At 35.8% G+C, this 20,636-nt stretch overlaps 1 protein-coding gene across 4 annotated transcripts in view; it reads left to right on the forward strand.

Annotated features, from left to right (window-relative positions):
• Nucleotides 1–20,636, forward strand: part of MYO3A (myosin IIIA) — a 135,386-nt gene that overhangs the window by 13,760 nt on the left and 100,990 nt on the right. For 3 of the 4 annotated variants that reach the window (XM_054695178.1, XM_054695176.1, XM_037510732.2), the window contains 4 exons: nt 525–659; nt 7,491–7,595; nt 8,155–8,254; nt 19,280–19,356. In XM_054695178.1, the coding sequence (XP_054551153.1) occupies nt 525–659; nt 7,491–7,595; nt 8,155–8,254; nt 19,280–19,356 (417 nt within the window). Of the gene's footprint in view, nt 1–524; nt 660–7,490; nt 7,596–8,154; nt 8,255–9,832; nt 9,868–19,279; nt 19,357–20,636 lie in introns of those variants that run through there. The other variant, XM_054695179.1, reaches the window with a different exon arrangement.

Consider the following 20,636-nt stretch of genomic DNA (forward strand, 5'->3'; position numbering starts at 1 on the left):
TTTCATAAAAAAACAAATGAACCTGCTAAAAAGTTCATTTCTAATCACTGACTTTACCTTTGAAGCAAAGTTACCACTACAGAGATAGGAAAATCATCTGGAGTAGTGCTTCATATATGTTTATCTTTAATTGCCTACAAAAATAGTCTTTTATTGGAAATATATACCACATCTTCTTCATCTAGTCATCTATTTTTCATTGTGCAAAAATGAAAAATGTAAGAATTATATAGAATAAAATAAAAAAGAAAAATATTAAAAAAGAAAAGAAGAAAAAAAACCCAAAAAAATAGTCTGTTATTGACCCCTTTTTCATTCAATGAAATTAACATCATTAGATATGTATCTGATTAGCAGAAACATTGTAGTCCCCTCCTTATGCAACACATGAGAAATTTTGGTACATCATATTGAACATGGTAAGAACTTTTAAAATTAAATTTTCTATTTGGTAGTCTCTAATATGTTTCTTTGACATTATTCATGTTTTTCTCAGTCTTCTTCCTATGACTTTTTTAAACTAGGACATTGATGAAGAGATTGAAGCAGAATATAACATCTTAAAAGCACTTTCTGATCACCCTAATGTGGTCAAATTCTATGGGATGTACTTTAAGAAGGATAAAGTAAATGGAGATAAACTATGGTTGGTTCTTGAGGTAAGTTTCAACATCATTTCATAGGTGAAAATTTGCAATATGGTCTTAGAATGACTTAGTATTATGTCACATTGATATCTTAAAGCAATTCTTCTGGTATGTTTCTGACTGGTACATCTTCAGTAGCATTTTTGCATAGTACTCTCCTTGTCATTTTAAGACACATCAGGATATTAAAAAAAAGTTAAGAATTTAAAGGCATCATCTCCATAATAATAGACTAAGGAAACTAGGATTATTTTTCCTTCCGAAGAGCAGGCTGAAAAGGGATTTCATTATAATATTTATTTATTCATCCATATTTTGTTCATCTAACATGTGACTAGACTCTGTGCCAGGTGCCAGGATATAAGAAAAATGAACCTGGGTGAGGCTTCATTAGACAAAAATGGTGAGCTGTGATTTTCTTTTTCGGTCTTCATTGAATACTAATGACTAAAACTACAGAACTAGCTATTTAAATTTGTGGGGAAAAACCTCATTGAATAAGTAATGGTGTTGAATACTGAATAAGTTTCCAAAGGAAGCTTAGAAGCTGCCTTTTTAAATCCTCAGAGTAAGTTTAGACAATTCTGATGCAGGAGTACTAAGAATATACCTTGCTAAGGTAACTTCCAGTTCTAGAAAAATGTCATCTTTTTTCATTTTTCTGATTTTTATTGAATATTGTTTTTCAATTTAGATAATCATTAATTCTAATAAAATTGATAGGAATTTTTTAAAGTTGACTTTGTCAGACTTAAGACTAACACCAGCATATTTTTACTGTGTCTTTTATTATTTTATTAGCATTTGAAATTTCTGTTTCTTTTTGCAATGTTCCATTGGTTTTCCTACACATCATTGGTTATCCTGTATAATAATCCCTTATAAATTATGTTTTTCTTTACTTTGTGTTATATATTTTTTCCACTGTGGTTTTTAAATTGATTCTTCAAATAATGGATGCTCATTATAGAAAATACTTGAAACCATAAAAAGAACACTTTTAACAGTTGACATTTTACCTATTTTTCCATTTTATGTTTAAAATGGTTGACAGTATTAATTATGAATTTATACTGTTTTTCATTTTGAGATAGGCCGTCATCTTTATCTTTTTGCCTATTTCAGATAGGCAGTCAACTTTATCTTTTTCAAAATAACTACATTCATTTGATTATAAAAAACACAAAGAACCAAAGGATTTATAATCAAGAGCAGTAATGTCAATCCAGTTTAGTGATGCCACCTCCTTCTTAGCAGATTTGTGTATTTGACGTGTTGCTTGCTGTACCTGGAAAATGTATGTAGTAATTCATATTCTAAACTTTGGCAAGATTGTTAATTGCACTGCTGAACTCTCATGTCTTCCTGCTCTATTCTAGACATCTGCCATACATCTTGCCTCTCACAGTTCTCTGCTGCTCACCAGGGTGGAATCCACTGCTTCCTGGATGCCTTTGTTTCTCTTCCAAATTTAACTCTCTCTGTTTTGCATGTTTTGTAGTAACACGTGCCTTACTCCCATTATCCACTGTACTGATGTCACCACATCTTGAGTCCCATCAGTTACGTTTCTCTAGGAAACTATCCCTACAGTCTCTTGCTTTGCTGTGTATGTGCCCAAAGAGTGTTAGGAAGGTTCTTGGATGAGATTTTTGTATGATGGATAAGAAGGTGTCAGATCTTTTGATTAGAGACTTTTGATTAGATGGAGTGTTTTCTCTTCCAAATCTACCTTCACTTTCATTATGACTTAGGCTGTGTCTGGGTTAATCTGCTTAGGTGACCTCAAATAGCCCTCACTTTGGTTGTGACTTCTGCATGGCTAAATCAGTTACTGCTCAGTCCTCTCCTTTCCATATTGACAGATTTTGTTGAAATCTCTTGTTTTTTGGTTTCCTTTTTTCTGTTCTCTTTTTTCTTGTGGTTTCTACTTTTTATTTCTTTATTAGTACTTTAATGAGCATTCTTGACTGGGAGGAAAACAAATTTTTATTTTTAATCTGACACCTTTAATTGAACCATTCATTGAAACTGTCAAAACTGAACCATTTAAAATGTGCTTTACACCACTGTATAAATTTAAAGGTATAGACTCACACCTTTGCAATTATGTTACCACACCAAGCCCACTACAGAGCACCCCTTAATTCTCCACCAAAGTCGATTGGGACCCTTCCCTGCTTATGCTCCTCATTCATCCCCACCCCCAGTCTTGAATAATATTTTGTATCTTCATATTTTTCAAAATATACAAAATGAACTTCCTTTAATTTTTTCATTGACAGGTTAGCATTTGAATGAAGATTCAGGTATTCTGCCTAATGTAGGTCTAATGGGCAAGAGCACAAGTTACAAATCTGCCCAGAGGTTAAAATCCTTGAATGTCATCAGTCATTGTCTTTCATGCCTGTCAAATCCCTATTGTAATTAGGTTGTCATTTCTCTGTTATTTCTTGGAGTTAAGTAAGAATTGGAGATTCCTAATTGTCGTTAAATGTTCTTTTAAGAGAGAGCAGAAAAAGAGATTTAAATGGTTTTGGAACATCCAGTACAAATGAAATGACTTCTTAATATAATGATTTAGTGGAGACTTAGGAACTTTGGTGAACCTTGTCCTCATATTTTATTATCAGATAATATACTGGAAACATCCCCAAATGACTTAGAAAAAAGAATAAACCATAGTTTAATAAAATGGCATCTCAGAAATCTGACTTATGTAAATTTACAAAGTGGGAAAAGAAGTAAAGAGGATGCAAGAAGTTGGTAAACTGTATATAAGATAATTGATTTGCATATGTAAATTAGCCTAATTACATGTACACATAAGTGGCTAGATGTACAATTACCTGATTTATAAACATGAATGGTGCAGGTGCTGCTTTAGAGGCACTTTTAGAAAATTGGCTTGTGGCATCAATAGATTATTCTACAAAATGACTGCTGATTATACCTCTTATCATAATAAACCCCAAGTAAATTATTTGGCATGAGGATACCAAAAGAATGGCCAAACAGAGGCTGTGGTATTACCCAAAGAATCAGGCCAACAAGGCTAGGAAGGTGAATGATCTGTGACCTCCTCGTCAGCAGCCTGACATGCAGACAGGCTCTATTAGTTTCGGCCAACTCATGCCTAGTGACTTTTCAATATGAAAAATCATTTTATTTCTATTTCAATCCAGAATTGAAATCCCAAGTACAGTGTTTACTCAAATCTTTCTGAACAGTCTTTTTTTCCTTTGTTATTTCATTGTACTTTTTAAATTTTTCACCCTGTTACAACTTTTCTCTCTAAAATTTTGATCATAATATACTCTGTTTAGGAATTATTTCCTTGTAAATTCATTTTCACTCTAGTGAAAAAAGCACTAGCTGTTACCCCTTTAAAATTCTAGTTACACACTTCTAACAAAACTAACATGAGGAAGGGTAGAAACTTCTGGAGTGGAAATTGATTTTTTTTAACAGAATGTCTGTGGGGGTGTTTATTGTCACTTAATATTTTAGGTTCTCCTAATTATATTAGACATAAAAGGAGAACTAATGGATTTTTTTTTACTTTTGCCTCATTTTGAAATAGCATACTTATATTTATGTCTTCCTATTGCTACCACATCTCTTGACTGACCTGCTTAGTAAAATGTGATACCACTTTTGACTTCCCTTAACTCCTACAGTGTACTATTGAGAGTTTGTGGGGAGGAGGGAGAGGGACTTGGGAAAGTGGAAGTTAGTTAGGTTTCTGCATATGTTTATTACTGAACCAGAAGACTGAAAAACAGTCAACATTGAATTAAATCAGTCTGATATTAATCATTTGCTACTGATGAACACAAAGGGGAAAACTGAAACTTAACTGTAATTTTCCACTTTTTGGTTGCATGAGCAGCCAATTTTAAGTACTTAGGAAACCAATCTTCTCTCTCTGGGACTATTTGCTTAGTGTGCCTTCAGCCATAATGGAGACAAAATTCAGAGTTAGGACATCTTTTTGTTAAAGACCCTTTCCCTCATAGTCCAATCTTAGTTATAATTGCTCTTTCACAGTGGTTGCTGCAAACTGCATTCTATTATTTTTCTGAATTGGTCCTGATTTGTCCATTCTTAATAGTGACATTGCTTTCCAATTATAGCAATTTTTCTCTCTGAAATTATATCCCTTTCAAGAAACCAAAGACTGAAAATTACAGGTGGTATATGGAAGCACAAAAATTCAGTAAATAGTCCTAAAACCTCTCAAATACATATTTCAGATAATCAAAATGGTTTTTTATAGACATAAATACTGCTTTCATGTGTCATGCTTTATTGGTTACTCTGTTTTTATACTGACGTCTAGTAAGTAAGTTAAGGCCTGCTGTGAGGTAAGGAAAAATAGAATGGTAGAAGGAAAATGAGTTTGAATGGACAAATGATTTCTATTTGTTCAGCTATTAACCCTTTCATTGCTCTTGCCCTAGGCATAACATGTGCACAGAGGGACCTGAGGCCCTAGCAGGCTTTATATGTGGGAAGGGGAAGCAGCCGGGAGAAACAAACTGGGCTTCTGAGTTGCTCTAATAACACAGCATTATTCCTTCCTTCCTTTAGCTGTGCACAATTGCAGTGGAGTAGCAGACTGACAGGATGATTCCTTTCATGTTCTTAGGGCTGGGACAACCATTCCAGCTCTCATATAAAAGGCTGTTATTTGGTGTACGCACAACAGAACAGTCAATTACCTAGAGCCATTTCATTTTAGCTTTTGTTTAAAGGGTAAGATGGAAAAGCAGTCTAAATGGACTCCTTTATACTCTTCTACCATAGGAAATACGTAAGTAATACATATATAAGGCTTCTATGTCATTTTTCCCTAATAGTACTTCATTGCTTCCAAAAGCATCTGCTCTGAGGAGAAGTGCAAGCTTATAGTATTATTTCAGGGGAAAAATATGAGGTGATATTTTGACCTTTAATAAATCAACAAATTTTTACCATATACATTAAAGTATTTATGCTGACAGTTTGTCTTTATTTTTTCTAAAATATTTTATTTTATATAATTCTTACATCATTTTTCATCTTTGTACAATATATGCATTTTCATTTTGGTTATATTCCCCATACAATTGCACCCCCCCCCTTATTTTGACTCTAGTTCTTCCTCTCCCCAGCCCTCCATAATCCTTGCCCCCTCCCAGTGTGTCTCTGGTTTATAGTTGCTTGTTAATTTTGATTATTACTTTTTCCTGGTCTCTTATTTAGGTTTTCTAAATTCCTGCTATGAGTGAGACCATCCGGTATTTTTCTTTTTCTTTCTGACTTATTTTGCTGAGCATGATCCCTTCTAGCTCCATCCATGTTGCTGCAAACTGCATGTGTTTATCTTTTTTGATTGCTGAGTAATTTACTGCTGCTAGCATTATCAATGTTTGATATGGTTTTCCCAAGATTTTTGAAACATTTTAGGGTGAGGGTATTACTTCATATCTTGAGTTAGTGGCTACATGGTGGTATACAGTTATCAAAATATATCAAACTGTATACAAATCAATTATACTATATGTCAGTAATACATTAAAAATACTGGTTCTAGTCTGTTGAACATTCTTGTATTCCTGGGATGAATCCCACTTGATCATAATGTATGATGCTCTTATTATATTCCAAAATATGATGCTAAGAATATCCTTCTCATCTCCTTTGTCTGCCTCTATTTATTTATTATTTTTTTTAAGCGCGGGTATTTTTAATTTTATTTTACATTATTTTATTTTTTTAAAGATTTATTTATTTATACAAGAACTGGGGTACAGGCCAGATGCATGGGAAAGTGAGAGGATTCACCAGAGCCAGAGCGGGGAGCAGAACAGGCAGAGTGATGAAATACACTGTTGAGGGGAGCAGCGGGCAAGACAGGAGAGGTCTGCTGCGCCATGTGGGATTCTCAGCGGCTGGCTGGAATCGAATCGACACTGCAGAGGCTGTGGACAGCTTCACAGTGCGGCGCTCAACCACCTGCGCCACCAGGGAGGCCCTGTCTGCCTCTATTTAGCTTAATAAAGCTGGCAAAGTATGGCTTTTTCCGATCCCAGGCACTGGTGATACCAAAGGCAGGTGAGAGAAGATGTGAATAGGTCAGGCCATTGGGCAAGCAGAACAGAGAGAAAAGTTCCAGGATAGGATGAAGGCAAATGCTAAGGGTCGGAGGTTAGAGAATCCAATGCCTAGGGTGACAAAACTTCCTTTGGTCTGGAGCCATTTCTATACTCTGTAAATATGCAGCACTTTCGAGAGTTTTCTGCGGGATTTCATTTTACCTAACTTTGGAAAAGCTGGATGTGACAAGTTCCTTACCCTGTTCTTCCCTCTGGCTTTCCATTTAAATTCCTCTCCTTTAGGTAGGGGTGAGTATGGGATAGGTGGAAGCTAAAGAATCTCAAAAACATAACATTTAAAATGTTTTCTAGAATGTCACTTGTAACCCTTCAATACTCTCAAATTTTGCCTCTAAGGAAGCATGTTTTTAAATTAATGTACCTATATGTATTAAGATCATAGGATCTATTGCACTATTAATTGAATTATCAGAAATCAAGATCATTGTAGGATCATTATTCTTACCCTTAAATTTAAAAATCAAGCCCAGTGCTTCCACAAATACTCTTATAAAAATTAAGATGAATACTGTTCTAATAATTAATTGCATACTAGTATAAGTTTATATGTTCGTTTGTGGAACATAAAGATGATAGTAATCATTTGAAATAAAAACTGGAACAATGTTTTGGAAAACCTTTTATATTAAGTACTTAAAATTCATTTCCACTTTAATGTTTGTCTTGAAATATTCCTTTATAGCTGTGCAATGGAGGATCAGTGACTGAGCTCGTGAAAGGATTTCTGAAGACGGGCAAAAGAATGAGTGAGCCCATAATTGCTTATATTTTACGAGAAGCGCTAATGGTAAGGCAATTTGAACTATTCGTGCATTAATGATGAGGCAGTTCTGGTTAAATAAAACATGCGGTTCCTATTTTTAGAAAAATATCACTACATTAGTATTTATGATGCAAGAATATATGCAAAATCTAAAGTGTTTAGCATAAATAATTGCCCTTTTCCTTTAGAAATCTACCCTCTGTTTCAACAGAGCCTTGAGTTCTGACCTCTTAAGTGTTTTTCTGATATTGTTTATGATGAAGGCATATAATACACATATTTTTTACTAATAGGTTTTTCTTGCCATTATTTCAATAAGTATATAGAATGTTTTCTCATTGAGTTTGACACATTTGTAATAAAATGTTTGATATGAACTAACAAGTACTTATGCTCTGGTTTTGTGACTTTTTATATAGTCTAATGTGGAAATGGTGCATTAAGTCAATGTGGAGCAGTAAAAATTTTTATATGTTAATTTTAGCATGTGTTTCCTATTGATTTTGCATGTGTGAACCCACCTGAAAAATTTTCCTTGTTTGATGTTTTCTTTAAAAGTCATTATATATTTCCTACCTTCTAGGGACTTCAGCATTTACATAACAACAAAACTATCCACCGTGATGTAAAAGGAAATAACATCCTCTTGACCAATGAAGGTGGAGTTAAACTGGTAGATTTTGGTAAGTTTTGTTTGAAACACATGATTGGGGCTGCAAAATGAGGTGGTATGATGTGATTCAGTCATTTTCCACAAGCCTTGCTTTCTAGGCATTAAAAATAAAGAGAAAACTATCTTATTGAGGCAAGAAAGTACAGACTTGATTTTTGCTTGTTTGTTTTGCTTTTAATTAGAGTTTTCCAGAAAAGAAGAGATGTATTTCAAGTCCATTAGCTTATGCCTGTAACATCATTGTAGCAATACATGTGGCTGATTTTCTAAAATAGACAGCATCCCCAAATCATTGCACTAAGCCAAAATGGTAATCCCACACCTCTTACTTGTGATTGCTTTATAAATGGGTTTATGCCTAAATTCAGGATTTTGAGACAGTGGGGGACAAATTTATAGGTCTCTGGGAAAATCTTTCTCCTCCTAAGAAGGAAGCACAGGGAAAGATGACCTCTTTCTTCCTGAGGACCCTGTGGGTCTTATTGTGATGCCTGAAACTGCTCCAGCCACCTTGTTCCTTCAGAGGTTTTTCCATCCCAAGTAGAAAATCAACCCTGTGAAAAGCAGAGCTGAGAAATGGAAAGAACAAGGTCCTCAGTGACATAATTAGCCACTAAATCAACCAACTTTGAAACATGCCCTATCTCTGAACCTTTTGTCATGTGAAATGATAAATTTCCATTTTTACTAAGCCAATTTGGAGTTTCTGTGTCATCGCCAGAGGCACATAGCTGATACCACATAGTTCACCTGAGCTATGACAATGCTCTTCCACACCTTCTCTCTCCATTACTGCTGATGCACTAATCCTTTGAGAATAAGTGGCATATTCTAGGATGCTTGAGTCCTTTAGACGTTCCTCTCCTGCACTCTGACTGGGTCCGGTGCCCCTCCTTGTGCTTCTGTACCTTGTTTATTTATCCATTTTTGGATCTGTCATAAAATATTATAATGATCTATTTGATCTTTATAGCTAAAGATACTTAGAAGGATAGATAGTCAGACTGGGTCTTTGACAGGAGAGACTGTCTTCAATTTTTTAGACTTAATGTTTGGGTTTAGTCATTCAGTGAGTGATACTTGAATAAGTCTTTCTTCACTTTACCTTTTGGAAACTGAAGCTTGGGGAAGTTCATTGATAAACGTTTGAAAGTCAGTGTTTCAATGGCCAAGTACATACATAGCTCCCTAGAGATATGGCTCAAGCCAGGAGTGAATTCAGAGGATCTAGAGAGAATAGCCTAATAGCATACCCTCAGACAACCAGCTGAGTTTTTGAAAATTGCAAAGCAGCCCTGAGTTTGGCAGTGAATTCCTGTAGTAACTGGGACACATGTTGTCTGTATTGCTGGTTGAGTTCAGAACTCTGTGTTTGAGCTGACAGGTTAAGATACCAGTAAGAACTTGTGCCTGAAATTAAAAAGTAAACAATTAAAAACCAAAACAATCTTCATGGTCCCATAAGGAGGCCATCACTCATCTCAAAAAGTTATTTTGGCTCCTCTCCATTCTAACAGGCCCAAATGAAGAACTTGATGTTTAATTTGAGATCTCAGAATCCCCTTGTGCTTATGAAATGGCTACAATACATATAGTCTACACTGAAAATTGTTAAAAGCAAGTGTAAGTAAATACCTTCTTTATTCATGAAAGAAAAACCTGATAAAACATTGAACATTGAGAAATGCAGCTTCCTCGAATACCCTCTAAAGTAATCTGGATTTTTTTTTTAAAAAACCTAAATAATATAGAAAGCAATTATTTAAGTGAAACTTTTATAAAGTAGTCATAAATGGAAAGCTCATAAAATGAAACTTTGGTTTTAGATTAATTGATTTATAGACTTGACTCTCAGCAACAACTAGAAAAAAAGACAGCTAAATGTGTTCCTACTCTCTGATACTAAAATTATATTTTTTTGTCTATAAGATATTTCTGTTCTTCATGGTAAGAGGACAAGGATTCAGTTCACCTGAAATGATTCATAGGTTTTCATATGAATAAGAATGGAGGTGCAGGTAGAGTGAAACTTCTCAAGGGCAAAAGGAATAAGATGTGGTAAATCATAAACTGCAGAAGCAAATCACAAATCAATATGTTAGTTTTATGTTTAAGTCACATTTTCACTAAAGGCTATAGCTGGGAATAAAGGGTTTTAGAATACTTATTATTTAATTTTCCTCATAAAATATATGTAAGTTCATTGTTGAATACTGAAGATCTATGCCTGGATGGCTGTCAACCCTCAAAATGGAACTCATCACCTCATCCATCTCATCTTAGGAAGTTACTGGCATCTATCTTGTGGCTCAAGTCAGAAATCTTAAGCTCATTCTCAGTCTTCCCTTATCTTCACCTCCCACATCTATAGCTAGTCACAAAACTCTGTCCCTTTACTAGATACCCCCCAATTCCATTTGTATTTCTCCTCTCTGGTCCTTGCCATTACTTCTGGCTTGGACTCCCTACTCATGCCTAAGCGAGCTCCCTGCATCTTGTCTTCTCTTGTCTATTCTCCATGCTGCAGCCAGATTGACCCTTTCAGAAAACACATCTGATCCTCCCACTCTGTTGTTCAGTATTCTATTCAATGTCTCCCTCTAGCCCTTGGGGAGAGCTTTGCCTTATAAACCTCTGTGCTGGCACAGAGTAAACACTTAATGATTGGTAGCTTTCTTATCCCCTAGTACTCATCAGGTAACCTCTCTTCCTATATCAATCTCTATTCCAAGCAGGTGAGCTTCTTCCAGTTCCTTAATTGTGCCAAGGCTCTTACACATGTAATTGAGGAAGATCTCTGGTGTTTATTAATATGCATTTTTCTGTGCCTATCCAAGAACATTATCTTCACCCCTATCTGCCTGAGGCATCTCTGTCTGGGGGAAGACTAAGATTTGTGCCAGAAGGAATGTAAGAAAATGACTGGGATAATATTAAATTTTTAATGTTCAAAATAAGGATTTACAGAAAGACCCAGATGATCTCTTTAGAAAGATCTGTCTAAGTTGCTTTCTAGTCTCTTTACCGTGTGGCAAGAGAATTTCCAGAGATCCACCATAGAATTGCATAGAAGACAGAACAGAGAGAAAATGGAGGGCCTCCCTGGTGGCACAAGGGGTTAAGCACTATACTATGAAGCAATCCTCGGCCTCTGCAGCACGAGTTTGATCCCCAGCCAGCCAGAGAGCAACCCACATGGCGAAGCAGACCTCTCCTGTCGCGCCCGCTGCTACCCTCAGCAGTGTATTTCAGTCAGTCTGCCTGTTCTGTTCCCCACTCTGTCTCTGATGAATCCTCTCACACCCCTGCATCTCTGGCCATACCCCAGCTCTTGTATGCATAAATAAATAAATCTTAAAAAAAAGAGAGAGAAAATGGAAACCATTCCAATTCTAGGGAAATTGTGCAAAGGTAAAATAGAGAGCAAAGCAGGAGAGTGACATGAGTTTTTCGAAAGTGAAGAAAATAGGGAAGAAAGGAGCTTTTTGTCTTATTTGATTATAATCCTATGTTTAATTTTACTACCTTTCTGATAAGCTATAAGCTTCATGATGATAGGGTCTCTGCTCTATCACTTTGTTTCTAGCACAAGCATCATACTGACACACTGAAGGTGCTCAATAAGTATTCTTGAATGAATTAATGATAGGCCAGATTTTCCATGTAACTGTGTGACTATGAGAAAGTCACTTGAAATCTTTGAGGACATCAATTTGCTTATCTGCAAGTATGAAAAAGAACACTGTATTTCTGGCAGATTGCTATGAGGAGTAAATGGAATAATACAGGTAAATAATTGTGTAATTATTGAGGCTTATAATTGAAAAAATATAAACTATTATCTTTATCACAAATAATATTCTCACCTAGCCTCTAGCTCACTGTTGTACACATCATAGGTAGATGATACATAGTAAATAAATATTAAGTCACTGCTAAATAATGAAAACCAAAATTGGTGCCTCTTTCTGTTTAAAAATAGTCTTTTGCTAGAGTAAATTCATCATTGCTTTAAAAATCAAGCTACTCAATTACACTAAAAGTAAGATGCAGCTTTCTAATACTTGCTATGAATACATCTTTTAAGGAAAATATTTGGTCTTCTTTGTTAAGTGGGTTATGCTTTTACAGGAAACCACCAGACACCTCAGAGAGGACAAGTAAGCTTGTAAACATTATTAATGAAATACATTAGCAGTCACTGGTATATGATCAATCAATAAATAATATGACCTCCCAGGAGATAAATCCCTTTAGGCAAGTCACTTAATGTCTGAAAAAGCAACCCTTATCTGGAATACAAAATGAAAGAGAGACTCAATTTAAAGGGCAGTCCTCAGGTCTCAATTCTAAGCATTTCTCTCTGGGGAACTACATTTCTAATAGGATAGTTAACATTTCATTGCAAAAGTACAGGATGTACTTTTGTGATTTATTTAGACACTGTTCTTATGACAGAATATTTTATGGCTTTAAATCTCTCATTACCCACATAGTTAATTTTAGCCCAAATCCCCGATGAGTAATGTAGGTCAAAAAGTTGTGATTTATTTATTAATAATCTACCTTTAGCATCAAGTGAGGAGGTATACATGTCCTGAAAAACTATGAATTTCCCTTTATTTCTTCCTTTCTTCCCAAATAATTCAGATTAAAAGCAAGCATGGAAATGTGTAGGGGGTAGATCTCAGCAAGTGGTTGGCAGCCTGAGAGGGTGGGGAAGGTGTCCATGTTGGTGGTGGTGGCTTGTCATGTCCCAAAGTAGGGCAAGCAGAGTATCAATCTAGAGGGATGGTGGGGACTCCATGGAGGTTGTCAGATCCCAAGTGAGATAAGAAGGGCAGCTGCATAGGAGTTAAGAGGGAGATAGATTGGTTACATAAGGAGGCTTACTACCATCTGAAAGTATACTGAGGACAATCGGAGACAAGTTCCTTATTGTTAAAGAAAAAAAAAATCACAAATATGGAGAGGCAAAAAATTGAACCCAATGGTGTTGGACTGGAATTGGAGGTCTTAATGTACACTCCTGGTTTTCAATATACAGGTTTCCCTGCTATTTAAAAATAGAACATTCCTATTTGGTGTGATTTTGTGGTTATTTTGGGGGTCTGGGAATGCTGTTACTATTAATTTATATGGAAGTTTTTTGAGTGTTCCCAAGAGCAAACATATCAACACTTAGCTCTTGGTTTTTATTTTATTTTATTTTATTAGATTTATTTATTCATTTACAGAAGAACTGGGGTACAGGCCAGATGCGTGGGAGGGTGAGAGGATTCACCAGAGACAGAGCAGGGAACAGAACAGGCAGACTGATGAAATACACTGCTGAGGGGAGCAGCGGGCAAGACAGGCGAGGTCTGCAGTGCCATGTGGGGCCCTCACCTGCCGGCTGGGATGGAACCGGCGCTGCAGAGGCTGCGGACAGCTTCACAGTGCAGTGCTCAACCGCCTGCTCCACCAGGGGAGGCCCAGCTCTTGGTTTTTATTTTATTTTTTTTAAATAAAGATTTCTTTATTTATACAAGCACTGCGTACAGTCAGAAGCATGGGAGGGTGAGAGAATTCACCAGAGCGGGGAGCAGAAGAGGCAGAGTGACGATATACATTGCTGAGGGGAGCAGCGGGTGGCAGGAGAGGTCTGTGCGCCATGTGGGACCCTCACTGGCTGTCGGGGATCGAACTGGTGCTGCAGAGGCTGCGGGCAGCTTCGTAACCCAGCGCTCAACCATTGCACCACCAGGGGAGACCTCCAGCTCTTGGTTTTTAAATGTACTTCTCAACCAAAAGGAAATAAAGTTTCTTGGAAAAATGCTGATTTTAGTGCTACACAAAATGAACCTAAAAAGGAAATGCTTAAAAATGATGGAGACATGTGGAAAGGATACAGAAGGCAATTTAAACTGACTCTTACTGATCAAATCTGGGACAATTCAAGCATCAAAACTGATAATAATGATGATAACCCAATGAATGAAATAGAAATCCATTAATCCATCCTGCATGCTTAAATGAATGGAAAGAGAGAAAAAAAGCTTTCCTTACAGAGGAAAAACAACTAATATATATAGAATGAATAATAAAACTTGTAAAACTGTCATTTGGCAACCATCATGGTAATAATTAATTCATGAAAAACTTCAATGGCTGCTAAAACTAGTGAATTAAGTTTTGATTAGAAATTGGATATTTACATAGTCTTAAAATATCTTTCTTCAAAATGCTTAATTACAAGAAAAAGGGAAAACTTGCAGTGGAGAGGCCTGGTAGACAGTATGGGGTAGAGTTAGAGACATAGCATGAAAGTCTCAAGACATATATATTAGGTATATAAAGATATTGAATGTTAATAATGTTAAAAATTTGAGAGCTAGTACTTTACAATCTGAAATAATAGAAAACTAGTCCCCTTTTAAAAAGTTAGCAGAGTTTTAGAATTTTCATTTCTATACAAAACAAATTATATTTTACTCAGCTAGAATATATTCTTGTACTGTGAGGATCTGACCTTCACTTTATTTGAAATGAAAGACATTTATAATTCTTTCATTATAGAAAGCCATACCATGAATAAATGGATTCTTCTAGAGCTTTGTGATTCCAGTAGGCTCAAGTGTTGCGAACTAAGCATTTTCCATAGTTGAATTATCCTATTGAGCATTGTAGGTAATGTTGTATGTCTTAGGGTCTCCCTGGTGGCGCAAGGGGTAAAGCACAGCACTGTGAAGCTATCCATAGCCTCTGCAGCACGAGTTCAATCCCCAGGCTCCTGGGCGGCCAGGGAGCTACCCATATGGCACAGCAGACCTCTCCTGCCTTGCCTGCTACTCCCCTCAGCAGTGTATTTCAGTCACTCTGCCTGTTCTGCTCCCCACTCTATCTCTGGTGAATCCTCTCACCCCCCCACACTTCTGGCCCGTACCCCAGTTCTTGTATGCATAAATAAATAAATCTTTTTTTTAAAAAAGTTGTATATCTTAGTCAAGGGTCTTTAAGTTGTAAAGATGAGAAACCCAACTTGCTTCAAAAAAGAGTAAAGCACAAAAGGCAACTCACAGATAAGAAATGCAGGCCTGAAGGGACTAATTGAGACTCAAGAATGGAGGGGCAATACCTGCTGCCTCTTGCTCTCCCTCAGAGAAACAAAGTCTCTCTTCCCTGCTTCTCTTTTAGGACCTAACAGACCAGCCTCTGGACTTTCCATGTTGCCCATCAAATCTACTAAAAAAGCAGCCTCCACTTTCCCACCCTGTATCACTTATGGATCCAGTGCCAACAGCTAACTGATCCAGACTTCTAAAACTCTGAATCAAAATGAAATTGGAGTGGAAGAAGGAGCTAGTCTGACTCAAACTAGATCAGACATTCCCTTTTAATCCCATTAGGCACAGTCAGAGAATATGCTGATATGGCAACAGTAAGCCTGCCTGGGCCCTCCTGTTCCTATTTGGCAAGTGACAGAAAAAAAAAATTTTGATCTTTTTTTAAAAAATCTCTTCTGAAGAAAAAAAATAGAAAAATATTTTTATAAATATCCTAGAAAATATTTTTATTGATGTAAACTAGCCTGTGGAGTGAGAGATGTTCAAAATTTTAGTTTTTAATATAAATTAAATTATGTTAAGTACATTAAAAAACTCATGAAGTTAGGAATGGATTTCAGCATTTTGAATGAGTTTTGATTTAGCAACAATTAAAAGAAAACTTTATATCTAGTGGTTTACCTAACACAGAAACAAACTACCTCAATGTAGTTGTAGAAATTTTAATAAAAGCTACTAAGTATGTCTTCTGTGATGTGATAATTTTAGGTGTGAACCAAAGAGGACTTTCCTTATGGATTTTTAATAATCACCTCTTTACCCCTCAGTTTTTACTCATTGTAAAATAAGTACTTTAACTAGAATTAAATGATCTTAATCCTCAACTCTAAAATTTCAGTTCCTGAAGAGCATCAAACAAAAGATTTTGTGGTAGGAGAAGGGACAGGGCAATAGGAGAGGAAATAGCGGTAGGGGGCATGGGGATGAATAAATAGGATTTATAAGAGATAAATAATGATAGTGTACCATGATTAAGGCAAATTACAGATAAGGCAAGTTCCTACAGAATCAAATGGTGCAGACAGCTCTGGGTGCATAGGTCCTATGTCCAAGCCAATGAGAGTTCGAGATCAGTATGATCTTGATGTATTTAGAGAAAACACTACATAGTTTCCATTACAAGTTAATAACTTTATATTAAAGGAAAAGAAAGCTCCAGTGCCAGGTGAACTGAAGATGGTTAGGTTTTTAAAGGAAATGATATTGTGTTGAGAGGAATAGTGGTTACTTAGAATCACCTACCTTGTGTTAGCTGATAGACTCATTGAATAGTAAAGCTGGAGATAACCTTGAATATCATTTGGTGTAATAAGTAGAGGAACAGCAGAAGAATTTAGATATCTTTTATATGCAAAATGGTGTATGAATATGAATTTTCTGATGAAAAAGTCTAAAGCTTTCTCAAGACTAAGTAGATTGTCACCCCAAAGTATAACATTATATGTGGAGATATATGTTACATAGGGATACAGATATTCCATATATTATGTGTGGAGACACTTTTATTTGAAGAAGTTGAATTGTATGATTGTAGTGACTTGACAAGTCTCAAATCTTATAGAGTAGGCTGGCATGCCAAAGATGTAGGGTAGAGTTGCTGTTTGAGTCCAAAGGTAATTTGCGAGCAGAATTCCTTCTTGCCCACTAAAAGTTAGTCTCTGTTCGGATAGGGTCTTTAACTGACTGAATGAGGCCAACCTACATCAAGGAGGTAATCTACTTTATCCAAAGTACACTGGTTTAAATGTTAATCTCATCCAAAAAACACCTTTACAGAAACATCCAGAATAGTGTTTTATCCAGTATCTGGACACCATGGCCCAACCAAGTTAACACACAAAATTGCCCATTGTGTGTCTTAATCCTCAAAAAAATGAGGATAGTAGATTTTATAATAAATCTTATGCCTCCTTCTTGTTGAAAAACTTCTTTATTTTTAGTTTTAGTTCTTACCCCTGCAATATTTTGTTTTTGACAGCAAACCCTTGCTCTTTCCTTTGCTCCCTTAAAATGTCAAGGGTTTTGCTATATGGTTAATAGCAAATCACAGTCCCTGAAGTTGTCTAGTGTGCTTGGACCACTTGGAAAGCATATATTGGATGTTTCCTCTTTGGTTCTCTAAACCGTGAGACCCTAAAAGACTTCCTGACTGTAAGTTTAAAGACTGTACAGTTTTTTTCCTAGAAACAAGGCCTGCATCAGGGAATGGGGTTGCTGTATAGCCAGAAAGCTTTGTTGGAGGGGCCTAAAATAGCTTGAAAATTCCCCAGCGGTGTACTCAAAGCAAAGGCTGCAGAATCATTAACATAAACCTCCTTACTCATACTGTGGCTTTGACTTTTAATGGATTCTTGTCCTCTCTTCTTCTCTGTTTTGTGTTCAGCCTTTATCTCTTTTTGGCCTTCCAGTCCTTCACTATCCCAGCTTTCTGCCTGGAATTTTCCATGCTTTAGCATCTTCTCCCTTGAGATGCTTATGTAATTATTTACTTTGGTGATTTATTCCATTAGTTCCTCTCTGAACGAGATGATTTTCCTAATCTTCTTTACTTCTAGGACTCCTGAACTCATCATTTGGATTCCTGTTGCCTTTTAAAGTAATTATTCAATCATTTTAAATAGTATTTTTCATTTTTCCAATGAAAGTGTAGCTTCTTCATAACTGCTCTTGTGGCTGAGAATTCATACTAAATAAAAATGCTGTTTGTCCCCAGGAAACTCATATTTCTCTCCAGTTGAAGTTTACTAACCTGAAAATGAGTAAGTTAGACTTTATGGCTATTAAGTTGCCTTCTAGCTCTGAAGCAAATTAATTGTTGGTAAAATGATCTTGAGGCTTAGCAGTCATTGCAGAAGCAATTAAACAACATGAAATTTGACAAATGCCTTCTTCAGTCACGCTTGCTCAATTGGTTCTGTGTCCTGATGTGATAATCATCCAATAGTCTTAATCTCAAGGTGTTGTGTTTTTTTTTTTTATTTTCCCTAATTGCATTTTTCCATAACTTTGAGATTTTTTTCCATTTACATTCTGGGCTGAATTTTTCTGGTTTTCATACAACTTACAGGAATCAGGTATAAAACATTCTGCAGGATTTCTAAACTAAATGACATGTGCTACCTCATGAGCACTGTGATTCCCTACCCCAGCAATCCTTAGACTAGGCCTCTGAAGGAGGTATCAATACCAGTTTACTTTTTTTCAAATATTTATTTATGCATACAAGAACTGGGATATGGGCCAGAGGTACAGGGGATGAGAGGATCCACCAGAGACAGAGTGGGGAACCCAGAACAGACAGACTGACTGAAACACACTGCTGAAAGGAGCAGCAGACGAGACAGGAGAGGTCTGCTTCACCTGTGGTTTGCTCCCTGGCCGGTCGGGGATCAAACTCATGCTGCAGAGGCTGTGGATTGATTTGGTCCCATGTTAATTATATCCCTTAGTGATCTACCCCACCTACTTGTAAATCATGTCCTAAACCAAATCTTTGTCTATGGTCTTTAAATTTTGCCAGTTATATTGCTTTTATGTGAGGTTCATATAAACATTCCCAAATTCACCCAAATTTGGTCATAGGCAGAGGGAGAAGGAAAAAATCATACCATTCAGACAGTAATTATGTGCCAAAGTATATAATACAAATAGCTCAAAATATAGGAAGTCAAAAGAAATAGAGGTTAGTATGATCAGGAAATTAAATGGGGTGTGAGAATGGATACATAGATTTGGTTATAAGAAGTAGAAAATAGGGAGATGGCTCTATACTTCGTGCACAGACCCTTATCCAGGGTACTTTATTGTGAACTTCAATGCCAGTTTCAAGGGAAGAGAATTTTAATATTAGTATGTAAACAGATGTATTACGATTGGGATCTCCACAAGAGTAATTAATGCAAAAAGTCTCGTGTCTCTCTTCCTCCCAGGTGTATCTGCACAGCTCACCAGCACTTGGCACCGTCGGAACACTTCTGTGGGAACACCATTTTGGATGGCTCCTGAGGTCAGATAGAATTTTCTTTTTCATGTGAGATGTATCTCCATGTGCATTTTGGAATATAAAATTACCAGTTGTGCTGTTTTTATGTGAAGTTTTTTTTTTCATGGGTAAGGAAGAATATGGAAGATTCTCTATAAAGTGTCTCTGTAGATGAAGGACTGAATGAGTGAATCAGATGAGGTAAAGAGAAACTACATGAAGCCTTAATTTTCATTACATTTACTTTTAGTTCTTTAGCATGTATGTGTATTAATGATATTTAGATTCTGTTTTTAAATTTTAATAGGAATGTTATGAAAACCCCTTACCTTTGTTTGAAATCAGATTCAGGTCCATTAATTGTATAGCAGCTTCTTATGTTGGGTCTCTCTCCTGGTGGCTATGCTCAGTGTTAATAAATTCTCTTCATTATCGTTTCCTTTGGGAAATTGCAGATAGACTGCTAAAATAAAGGTTTTCTAGAGTCACATCTCCTCCCCACAGTTGCTGTTAATTCCTTTAATCTTTTTAATTATGTTTATCAGTAAAGAGCACTTATGTCTGAAAACTCTCTGCTACCTTTGGGAAATGCGTTGCTATTTATCTACAGTTTTCTAGGGAGTGGAAGGAGGAGAAGTAATTCAAATATTATATTAATATTGCAAAATCTTAGAATTAAATTTGTTTGAAAATTAATTCCTGGTGTACTGTTTCTATTTTAGCACTAATTTAATTACTACATGCAAAAAAGGTGAAAATGTAAATGTAATGTAAAATATGGAGAAAGGATAAATTATCTTAATAAAATTATAAAAATCCAATGAATTCAGAATATTTTAACAGGGAATACATTGTAGAATGAAAATACAAAGTTTAGTCATATAAGCAAACATATAAGCTTTAGTCATATAAGCAAAAAATTGAATGAGTTTCTTCATTGTTTATTCGGATGTATTAGTGTTTCCAAAGCTTATGAAAAGCTTGCAATAATGAGAAAATAAAAATATACTGATAATATTAAAAATTACCTTTAACTTACATGCATTAATATTACAATTGATACTATATTATTTTATAATAAATGTTAAATTATAGACTGCCTTTATATATTTTTCATATATTGATCTATAGTAACAAAACCATTTTTTATGCTTAATTGTGCCATTTAATAAAAACTTTGATTAATGGAACTTGGAACCACTCTAATCTTCAGTAAAAAGAAATATTTTGATCTATCTAAAATTTAATTGAATTGCCAGATTATTAAATGAGTTGATAATTAAAATTGATGTTCCTTAACATGT

Source organism: Talpa occidentalis, unplaced genomic scaffold, assembly GCF_014898055.3.
Source record: "Talpa occidentalis isolate TD23 unplaced genomic scaffold, MPIMG_talOcc4v2.1 talOcc4.14, whole genome shotgun sequence".
Lineage (NCBI taxonomy): Eukaryota > Metazoa > Chordata > Mammalia > Eulipotyphla > Talpidae > Talpa > Talpa occidentalis.